At 36.2% G+C, this 10,795-nt stretch overlaps 3 protein-coding genes across 7 annotated transcripts in view; 1 reads left to right on the top strand and 2 right to left on the bottom strand.

Moving 5' to 3' along the window:
- Positions 1-1,327, bottom strand: part of LOC104767184 (protein RER1D-like) — an 8,175-nt gene extending 6,848 nt beyond the window's left edge. The window contains exons 1-3 of one of the 2 annotated variants that reach the window (XM_010491226.2): positions 750-1,327; positions 222-456; positions 7-139 (exon numbers count right to left, since the gene is read on the bottom strand). In XM_010491226.2, coding sequence (XP_010489528.1) covers positions 71-139; positions 222-456; positions 750-1,111 — 666 coding nt within the window. In that variant the 5' untranslated portion in view covers positions 1,112-1,327 and the 3' untranslated portion in view covers positions 7-70. Of the gene's footprint in view, positions 1-6; positions 140-221; positions 457-749 lie in introns of those variants that run through there. The other variant, XM_010491227.2, reaches the window with a different exon arrangement.
- LOC104767182 (soluble inorganic pyrophosphatase 2-like) lies at positions 2,667-5,140 on the top strand. 2 transcript variants are annotated; one of them, XM_010491222.2, is made up of 9 exons: positions 2,678-2,793; positions 3,446-3,605; positions 3,796-3,824; positions 3,911-3,976; positions 4,180-4,287; positions 4,375-4,440; positions 4,519-4,639; positions 4,736-4,817; positions 4,902-5,140. In XM_010491222.2, exons 2-9 carry the CDS (start codon positions 3,464-3,466, stop codon positions 4,942-4,944), a joined length of 657 nt encoding a protein of 218 aa, XP_010489524.1. In that variant the 5' UTR covers positions 2,678-2,793; positions 3,446-3,463; the 3' UTR covers positions 4,945-5,140. The 2 variants fall into 2 exon arrangements, with proteins under 2 accessions (XP_010489522.1, XP_010489524.1); XM_010491220.2 differs by having other exon boundaries at positions 2,667-2,793; positions 4,519-4,817; positions 4,902-5,111.
- Positions 5,078-9,412, bottom strand: LOC104767183 (nucleolar complex protein 2 homolog). Of its 3 annotated transcripts, none has more exons than XM_019241451.1 (12): positions 9,323-9,412; positions 8,859-8,904; positions 8,416-8,771; positions 8,255-8,326; positions 7,625-8,167; positions 7,238-7,540; positions 6,797-7,126; positions 6,495-6,701; positions 6,265-6,351; positions 6,040-6,134; positions 5,820-5,951; positions 5,078-5,525 (listed from the first exon to the last, which is right to left on the bottom strand). In XM_019241451.1, the coding sequence occupies exons 2-12, from the start codon at positions 8,869-8,871 to the stop codon at positions 5,204-5,206; spliced, it is 2,460 nt and encodes an 819-aa protein (XP_019096996.1). In that variant the 5' UTR covers positions 8,872-8,904; positions 9,323-9,412; the 3' UTR covers positions 5,078-5,203. The 3 variants fall into 3 exon arrangements, with proteins under 3 accessions (XP_019096996.1, XP_010489525.1, XP_010489527.1); XM_010491223.2 differs by having other exon boundaries at positions 8,416-8,762; XM_010491225.2 differs by lacking the exon at positions 9,323-9,412 and adding an exon at positions 9,060-9,306 and having other exon boundaries at positions 8,416-8,762.

Here is a 10,795-nt window from a genome sequence, read left to right as displayed (position 1 = left end):
CTTCTCGTCTTACTTTGTATCCTTTCGCCTATCACCACGTAGAGATCAGTACCTGATCAATGGTTTACATCTAATCCTGTTTTTCACTTCCATGAGATGAACTGCTGCTACTTGGAGCATCATTTCCACCATCATCCCTCTGTCAAAAACAATCTATGCTCATCACTTTTTACTTTCCAAACTAGAGATTCAAGACTATCATCCAAAACAAAATCGTTTACCTTGATTCTTAAAAAGGTCAGAACACTATCAGCAAGAACCTTGAAGAGCTTTACAGGCTTCCTAACGTCGAAAGGGAAGTATCTATACTTCCACATGTGCACGATTAAGCGTTTCATAGTTAGAGAATACAGAACCAACCAGTAACACAACAAGATGGGCCAGAACACAGGTACATCCAAGAACGAGAAGAAAGTCATCACAAACGCAACAACGAAGGCCTTAGTCGCCGCATACCTGAATCAAGATTGACAAAAAAAAGAACAAAACTTTCATGAGAATTCAGAATATAAGATTGGTAAAGTACAAATTTCATGACAATTTAAACCTAAATTAGACCTCACACTAATAATCAGTAACATGACAATCATTAATCAAACTATCTCAAAAGACCCATCCATCATCTAAACTAAGAGAAATTTACCAGAACTTGAGCAAGAATGGCAAAAAACACAAACTTTCCATGAGAGAAGCCAAACCCATGAATCAGATCATCCAATCATCAAAAGTAAAAAAGAGAAATATCTTACCAGAACTTGAACTCAGGAAGACGACGAACAAAGGGCTTATACTCATCAGAAACATCACTAGGCAAAGAATCAGGATCCAAAGCTTCAAGCTCAGGATCAACCTTAGGAGAGAGGAAACCAATCAATAGGTTCAAGATGTAAGTAGCTAAACCATAAGAGATGACGAAGTATCCATAAACATAGTAAACCCTATAGATATAGATCACAGCAGCGAGTAAAGTCACAAGCCATCTTCGAACAATGTTAGGAGCAGATCTGTCTAAGTAATTCTGAAACGATCTCGAGAATTGGATTCTCCATTTAGCAAGTGGTGATGCAACTATGGTGTCTCCTTCACTTTCGCTACCTTGTTCGTCTTCCATTGAAATTGTAAACTGGCTATAAACCCTAATCACAACCACTGATCTCTAAATCAACTTGACAAAATCGAAACCAAACGAAAGTTTCTGAAAGAGAATCAAATCAAATTGAGGATGATTTTGAACCAATTGAGAATTGAATTTTTTTCTCAGTTTTGTCTGAAGTTTTCTTAGTCGTATTAAAGTCGTTTGCTTGGTTTTTTACGGAAAGAAGAAGAAGAAGAAGAAGAAACTCAATGACGTGGGGGGAGTATAATCGACACGTGTCACGCTTTGAGATGCTCTCCGGGAAAAGAAAAAGGCTTTATAGAATTATTTAGCATATTGGGCTTTTTANATTGGGCTTCTCATGTTATTTGTCGGCCCACTTTATATTTGTGATTTCTTTTTTTTTTGGAACACGAACTTTTTTATCTTCATTTCTTGAAATTGAGAACTAAAAAGAATTTTACATTTTGGCAGTGGTCCATTCGATTCGATATAAGAGTAGCCCGACCAAACGTTGAAAGAATCTAAAATCGAATCTTTTTGTTTTGGTTTGGGACATTAAATCGAAGTTTTAACCTCTTTCTCGGATATAATATCTACCAACCTTTGATTCTAGACTTCTTATTCTATAGTTGACAGTCACCAGATAACAACTGCTCACAGCGACACAGTTTTTTTGTGTGGTTAGCACTACTGAATGATATTCATTTTTTTCCCATTTGAATATTAGATACTTATATGAAAGAAGAAAAATACCAAAAGAGGTAGTTTTGTTGCTAGTGGAGACTAGAGTTCAACTTGTATTTATGTATATATATGGAATATATATTTTTAAATTGGTAACAAAAATCTTGCAACAATTTCCTTTAATTTGTTGCCTAACATTTAGTCTTCTTCTTCTCTTCCTTGAGGTAGAGGCGTAGAGCTAAACCCTCAAATCAAATGAGCTATACAAGATCAGCGCCTAACATTCTTAGAAAACGCAAATTGATTCTCTAGTTAAAATATGGTGAAATGAAAGATTCGTCTACATTTTGCTAAAGTGTATTCTGATAGTTTTTAATGACAAGTATAATTATTATCATCTACTCTATCAAAGAATGAGCAATTTGAACCAAACACAAAACCAAAAACAAAATATAAGAAAGAAGAAAGAATTTGAGTGATATAGATTTCTCTCTTTATCCTAAGAAATAAAATAAAGGAATTGTTGCCATAAACAGAAAACAACAAAATAAAAAAGAGGAATCTTAGTGAAAGAAAGTGCCTAATTTTCAGGACACGCGTCATATAACAATTTGTCAGTGAGATACTTTTTTGGTACATCAAGCCATCAATTAAATTTTTCCTTCAATTAAAAAGGTACAACACACATATTAAAAACTACAACCGTCGGATCTAATTGGCCTTTTCAAATTCAACGTACACGATTCATCGTACAATTGACGATGTACAATAACCAAGGGAAAAAAAAAGGTGACGTCAGCATCTCCTTCATCCTCCTTCCAACGTCTTATAAAGAAGCGCCATAATAAGAAGTCACAGTCACACGAATGCTCTACTGTAACTGCACAATCTTGTTTGTTTTCTCCAACACGAAGAGAGAGAGAGAAGAAGCAAAAAAAAAAAAAAAAAAAAAAAAAANACGTTACGAGCTCTCTTCTTCGGTTGCGCGATTGAAGCTTGAAGTTGCATCTGTAAGATCATCTTCTCTCTCGTTTGTTTTCATTAGGAATCCGTCGATTAGGTCCATTTTGTTTATCGTGTGGTGTTAATGGTGCTTGATTTTGATATCTGCTTGTTGAATCGGATCGGTTTCGTTTGATTTTGCGTTTTTTTTCTTTAAGGTCGGTTTCGTTTTGAGCGGCGAGAACTTGGATTGTTCTTCGCTGATGATCGATCTGTGGATTTAGTTGTTTTGTGTTGGATTAGTACTGTCAGATTCTTCGATTGATGTAGCTTAGTACAGGTTACACTAGTTGGTGATTCCGGAGTGTTTGGTTTGTGTGATTCATGAAATCGATGATGGATCTGTGTTCTTCGTATATCGCTGATACATTTTGCCTCTCGCGTTGTTAGATTGTTGCTTAAGATGATTATGGAGTTGCATTGGAACAGTGAATAATCGTAGATTCGTATGTGTGCTATTTGAAAAATAATCTTTCTGATCTTTCTGGAAGTTTCTTATGTTTTAGAAGATTGGGTTCTGATGGAACTTTAAAGGATTTGTTCCTTTTATATCCTCTGGTGGTTGATTTGTTCATTAGTGATAATTATTTATATGATTGGGTTGATATTTTTTTAGTTTTGGTATATGATTGAATGACTCTCTTTCCTTTTGTTTGCAAGTTATAGTGAACATTCGATATGGCTGATAACAACGGTGAAGGAAGCCCCGAGGGCTATGCTTTCCCTCTCAGGAACCCTAATGTTACCCTGAACGAGAGAAACTTTGCAGCCTTCACTCACCGATCAGCTGCTGCTCATCCTTGGCATGACTTGGAGATTGGTACGCTAATCATCTGATACATGATATGTTTTTCTTACTGATTCATATAAGGAGATTGGTATCCTTTTCTTTGTTAGTCTTAATAGTTATGTGAGTCAAAGCCATTCATGTCACTGCGATGAATCACTGTTTGCTTGGATAACTAAACGTTCATCCTTTGATTTGAGTGTTTGTTTGTTGAATCTTTCAGGTCCGGAAGCTCCTGCTGTTTTCAACTGCGTAAGCATTATCTGCCTCCCCATCATTTCCAGACAGCACTTTTTGGTTATCCTATGATTGTTAAACGAGCTTGAACTCTTTGCCAGGTTGTTGAAATTAGCAAAGGTGGCAAGGTTAAGTATGAGCTAGACAAGAACAGTGGCCTTATCAAGGTACAGTGTTCTCTGGCAGTCTCTGAGTGCATCTTATAAACCTGATTGGCTTGATTGAGTATATGCACCTGTCTGTTGATCCCTCATATTCTTGTTTAATTATGCCGTTAAATGCATCATCAAGTCGCGTTATGTGCATTCCACCTAAACATTCTTCATCATAATAGGAAAAACTCTGATCACTGAATCTTACTCCTCTCTAGGTTGATCGTGTTCTTTACTCATCCATTGTGTACCCCCACAACTACGGTTTCATTCCACGAACTATCTGTGAAGACAGTGATCCAATAGATGTCCTGGTGCTGATGCAGGTGCTTTCTCTCGCCTCTTTTTAGCTTTTATGGTCATGCAAATTTGATAAAAACAGGCAGTGAAATAATGGAATAACGAATGTTCAGGAGCCTGTGCTAACCGGATCATTCCTCCGTGCCCGTGCTATTGGTCTAATGCCCATGATTGATCAGGTAACAACAACCCGGGAACCCAATTCTATCTCCCTGACATGTAAGAAACCATGAATCACCTTGTTCCGAAACTTGCAGGGTGAAAAAGACGACAAGATAATTGCAGTATGTGCCGACGATCCTGAGTTCCGTCACTACAGAGAACTCAATGAGCTTCCCCCTCACCGTCTAGCTGAAATCCGCCGCTTCTTCGAGGACTGTATCCACAACATAACATCCCATATTGCATCTAACTTTAAATTTTGTTTTAGCTTGGTGCTTTATTTTCAGTTTTCACTTAACATACAACTTTTAGACAAGAAGAACGAGAACAAGAAAGTCGACGTTGAAGCTTTCCTTCCAGCTCAAGCTGCCATAGCTGCAATTAAGGACTCCATGTAAGTTTGTCTTACGCAAAACACCAAAGTATTTCACACGTTTACTTTGATAATAACGAGCAACGTACTGTTTTTGAAACACAGGGATCTTTACGCAGCTTACATCAAAGCTGGCCTGCAACGCTAATGAAGAAACTAGTCAACTCCGTTCCTCCTGGTTCACGTTGATGTCACTGTCATTGAAGCAGCCTTCTATACTTGGTGCATTTTCGTAATGCACATCAAAAAACATTGTCGAACTTAAAGCTTTCTGATAATGATGATGAAAAACTTCTAGTACAATCATTTAAGCTTCTCTTTTTCCCAAAATTTGATTTTGTCTATTGTTGTTTGGTAAACATCCGAAAAAGTAATCTCACAGAATCAAATAGAAGGTACAAAAACAACTAAGCTACTCGTGCTTTCTTCTTCTTGGTCTTCTTGTAAGTCTTATGCCAGGTCTTATAAGTGCCCTTAGTTTTCTTAGAGGTCTTATTAGATGTCTTTGTCTCAGGATCTGTAATTTCGTCTGCTGCATCCTCATCATCATCTTTGTCTGCTCCTATATCAAACAGATCATCCTCTTCCTCTTCATCAGAACTCAACACAAAATCCTCCACAACGTCATCTTCTCCTGCACCATCCTCTTCCTGCTTTTTCTCTGATTTACTCTTACCACCTCTCTTCCTTTTCTTCTTTTTCGTCTTCTCTTCCTCCGGCTCTTTCTCTCTGTCAAACAACATTTGCTCTAGGTTATATAGCACAACGGCCAGATAAAGTGTCGACATTATAGGCATAAGAGACGACCAGATTCAGCTCCTATCTACATTCCCCCAAGTTAATCAAGCCACCCGTAGCTATCCAAAGTACTTTAAAACATAGACACAATCTAGATATGGCTGTATTGGGGGAAATAATTTTGCAGGAACAACCCCTACTCACACCATAATCTACCACACCAACCCTGTGATTTACCATAAGAAATCCTGATATGTTTGTAATTCAAGAGGAAGAAAGACATACTTGGGGTCACTTCCCGGTAACCAGGAGGAATTGAAAGCTGCAGCACCCTTTTCAATCCTATCTTCATCATCTTCCTCATCACTGCTTGGTGCGTTTTTCCCAAAGACAGCTGAGTTCTCTCCCACAATAACACTAAGAGAAACCAAACGGATTATTATTAGCAGTCAAAGTCATAAAAGAAAATATACAAAGTGATCAATTTTAGAGGAATGTAACGCACTCTGATTCCACCAGTGATTCGTTTCTTTGTTGGGCTCTTTGGCGGATAATTTCTGCGTATTGCAATAGAGGGCTTTTTCCTGACTTCTTCTCATCCTGAACAGAGAAGACCAAAATAGCGTAACATAAATGAAGCCATGTTTATATGCTTTGCAGCAGGAGTTCATAGACACGTGGATAAAAACAACAAATATTCAAATGAATCAAGAGAAATGATTTACTAAACCTCAAGGAATGATGCAGCAGCAAGATCATTGGGTAGAAACTTAATTGAAGCTCTCTTTTTGTTGACAAACTCTGAGTTAGCTTCAATCTGAAAAGCAAAGAAAAAAATAATAAGCAAGAGAGATTGAAGGAGTCATCAACACACAAGTCAATATAGTCATACAGTCAGTTCTTTTATTGCAAGTACAAGATACATCACGTAAAGCCCTCTTTTTTTTTTGGTTGAAGTACCTGGCTAATGAGTTGTTTCATTTCTTTCCTAAACCTCTCAGCTTTAGTGGACTTGGAAAAGCTACGCAGCCTTATGGTTGGAATAAATGACAATTCAAAGAAAGCGACAGAACAACTCCACTGAGACAAATGCTCCACGAGCTCCTCAACTACAGAATAAACACATGCCTCCTGAAACGCTCGTGTCTTCACTGCTGGTTTACTTACCTGAAAAGAGATTTCAATATCCAAAATGGTTAGTTTCCAGGATAAAATATCATCCTATACTCTTTATTAAAGACCCAACCAAAGTAAGTTTTTACCTTCAGTAGTGTTCGTAAGTCTACACCTTTGCCAACGCCTCCAGTGGGGGGTCTGTTGAGCTCCTTCATCTCTAACATGTCCACAAGAAGCATAGAGACGGGTATAAAGGTACCAGTTGAAGCAGCAATCCGGTTTAACATACGAACACATCTTAGTCTAAGGGGAATGTAGCGAGCAGTGGGAACAAGTCGTGCTACACCAGTTATTATTTGGGCTAGTGGATAAGCAACTGGTCTGAGTTCAGACTGAGAGCTGTATGCACAAACAGCTCCAGTCCAAAGCTCAAGGCAATGGATGAATTTCCATTGATACACTTTCCGAAATGCTTCCTGTAAAAAAAAACAACCAAATGTACGTACACAAGAGTTAACAACAACTTTTCACAACACATATATGTTGGCAGAAGAACTCAATTTTTATGAAGATTAATGAGAACGTACTTTTGTTTTTGTGTTAAGCGCTTCACGCAGAATCATTGCCAATTGCCTTATGAAGACGAAAGCATGCTGATATGATGCAGAGATATCTGTGCCGATAAGCTCGATGAAGCAGTTACCAAGAAAGAAAATATGCCGCAATTTATCAGCATTCACAAACTGGCAATTTAACACATATGCTTTGTACATTCCCTTGATGCAGTCATCCACACAGTCAGACCCAATGCGTATGCACAAATCTCTCAGGAACAACAAGGAAACAACAGGGAGCGCGCCACTACCAGTTCCCCAGAAATGAAGTGCTACCTAGATGGACAAAGAGCAGCGAAATGAGCAAAGAAAGGACAGTAAAGAAACATGAACATAATACTATTTCGCTCCAACACACACCTTAATATATTTCCTTAGGAGGCTCGGGAAAGCAGCTAAAAAAACCGATGAGTGCTTCAGGCGGCGCAGAGTAAAAGATATCATTTCAGTGTCAGTCATCTGGTTCAGAACATGAAGGGAATTGCCGAGATATGATTTGAGTAAATGATTATAGTTCTTCCAAGGCCTGGTGTTTGTCAGTTCCAATACAGTCTCTTTTGTTCCTCTCGTATCTTCAGGAAACCTCAACAACTTACGAAGAATCCCATCCATTTCACTCAGAACAAATATCATTATCTCATTAAACACAGCGCTTGACATAACACTAAACTTTGTGGACTGATCATCCCCGGTATCATCACCATAGTGACAGGCAGTTCTATAAGCTCTCAAGATAGAACGTACTGCACCTAGCTTCGCGTCTTCACGGATTGAATCACACCATGATTCAACCATCGCTAATGTAATCGTTTTCTGCTCATTCACTTTCTTTGGGATTTTAACATCAGTATCTTGCTTCTCAATGTCTTCTACGTCAGTATCAGGTTCAACATCAGCATCATCCTACCAAAAAATATGAAAATCGCTAAAGACAAAAAGCTTTGAACACAATTTGGCTTCAAAGTCAAGATATGCAATCTACAAACTTACCTCGACTTCAGTAGCATCAAACTTAAGAAGCCCTGCATCATGCTCTTTCATATACTCATAAAAATCAGCTTGCTGCGGCAAAAAAAAACACACAAATCCGCATAAGTTAAAAACTCATATATCCATCACAATCAAACATGTAACACACAAAGATGACTCACAGTTTCTTGAAGCCTCTTAAGCTGTTCTTCATGCTCCTCAGCTTCTGCTTTCTTAGACTTCACCTTCTTCTTGCGCTTCTTATCGCTCTTCTGATCCGTTTCTATATCATCTACATCAGTTTCTTCAACACTGTTGAGCTGATCCTCATCATGCTCCTCAGCTTCTTCTGCTTTCTTAGATTTCAACTTCTTCTTCCCACGCTTCTTATCGCTCTTCTTATCCGTTTCTATATCATCTACATTCAATTCTTCAACACTCTGGTCATCATCATGCTCCTCAGCTTCTTCTGCTTTCTTAGATTTCAACTTCTTCTTCCGAAGCTTTTTATCACTCTTTCGATCCATTGCTATATCATTTACATCCGATAAAAAGTTTTAATCAATCTCAAATCCAATAAACTCAAAATCACAATATGAATCCGAAAATTAGATAAAAATCGAACCTTTGGCACCCATTTGTTAACACACACCACGCCCTGATAAGTCCACCTGCAAATCAAAACCATCAATGGTTAACAAAAGAACAACTCAGTCAAGTCGGGAACTAAAAGACTCAATGTAAGTATCAGTATCATCAATTGAATAGGCAATCACCAAAAAAAACGAAAACCCTAAAATATCGAAACAAAGATAAGAAATCGCACCGGGAAACAAAGATGAAGAAGAAGAAGAAGAAGAAGAAGAGTGTCGACGGAGAGACGAAGAAACTAGGGTTTAAGCGGAGGGTTTTTATTACAATGTGTTCCTTTTTTTTTTTCAATCAAATTATCCGGACATAACCGGGTTCGATTCCGGCCGAACCGCAATTTCGAATTGTTCTAATTTCCCAGAACAGAGCAACAGCAAACAAAAAAAAAACAGAGTTCCCCAGATTGGGAAAACAGAGAGACACGTAAACGAGATTTACCGAAGATTCCCAGAGAAGAAGAGAAGAAGAAGAAGATGTTCTCTCGTGGTCGCCGGTCTGAGTTGAGAGAAGTCAAGTGTTGTTTTAGGGTTCTTTTGTCAACTCCCGAATCCTCTTAGACAAAAAGAAGGTTTAAGTTTTGACACATCAAACAAATCGGTTTTCCCAAAATCCAATTTGTGAGTGTTAACCGAACGATTTAGGCTTTAACCGGCTATGTGTTCATAAAATCCTTTATTCTTCGTCTATCTTCTTCAATAAAATCTAAAAAAAAACGTGCTTTTAAAAAGTAATTATTCATTTCATAATTTTAAAGTTAAATTAATCATGATTAGGTTTTCACCCACGGTATACTGCAATGACTAAATTATAAATTATTATATTTTAAATAATAATTTTTAATTTATTTAGTTTTCAAATTCTCAATTAATTAACTTTTATCTAATTAATTTATACAATTTATAACCTAATTAAAATGTTTTTTTCTTCTTTTTACGATTTTTACAGTTTATAACCTAATTACGTTAAATTTGTTATTAGATAGAATATAAAATTTTAAAACACTTAATTTTGTTTTCTATAATTAAACAGAGGTATATGCCTATATAGTATGTTAGTGTATATTTTTATGTGTATACAATTTTTTTTTTTGAATATTAAGAATGTGTTGTAGTATGTGTAATATTTTGTAGTTCATACACTAAATAATTTATAAGTTAATTTTTTAAAACTATGACTACAAATCTATAGTATATGAAATAAACTAATAGTTTTATTGTTGGCTCTATAGTCCAAACCCGCCATGTTAGGTGGATCACACAACATGTTCAAAGATTTTTAATCCGCAAAAACTTATCATACGAAACCCGTGAAAGTAAAATATAGTATGTGAGACTAAAAGTCACTTTTTATCATATCAGTTTTTCAAAATTTTAAATAACAATACCTCTTCACTCACCTCCTTATAAAATAAAAAAAAATAAAATCCGTATATATTTACAATTATTTTTGTTACCTTTTAAAACACTTAGTTTCTATAAAAAAAATCGAATATAAATAGAATTAATTTATTTATTAAATTAATTCTTTAATGTCAATGACATGCCTGTAAATAAGTGTCAACTTCAGGATTTATTTTATAAACTAGGTTATTAATCCGTGCTACGCGAGGATATATCTATAGCAATCGATTCAAAATATTTTTGGGTTGCTATACACTCACACAAAAGTTCTATAATGATTTTTTTTTTTCTTAACACATGATTTTTTTAAATATTTTGAACACCATTTCTGTTATTTAAAAGAGAAATAAAAAGTAAAACTTATATAAGTAAAAAATTGTTTTATAAATATGTTGGTAATAATATGTTATAAATATGTTGGTAATAATATGTTGTTAACAAATGACAAGAAACATTTTTAGTTTCAAAAATTTCAGATAATTATTCGAGAATTTTTGAAAAATGCCTCTTT

Source organism: Camelina sativa, chromosome 19 (genome assembly GCF_000633955.1).
Source record: "Camelina sativa cultivar DH55 chromosome 19, Cs, whole genome shotgun sequence".
NCBI classification, from domain to species: Eukaryota; Viridiplantae; Streptophyta; class Magnoliopsida; order Brassicales; family Brassicaceae; genus Camelina; species Camelina sativa.
The sequence above is the reverse complement of the archived record's forward strand: the minus strand, read 5'-3'. Positions and strand labels throughout refer to the sequence as shown.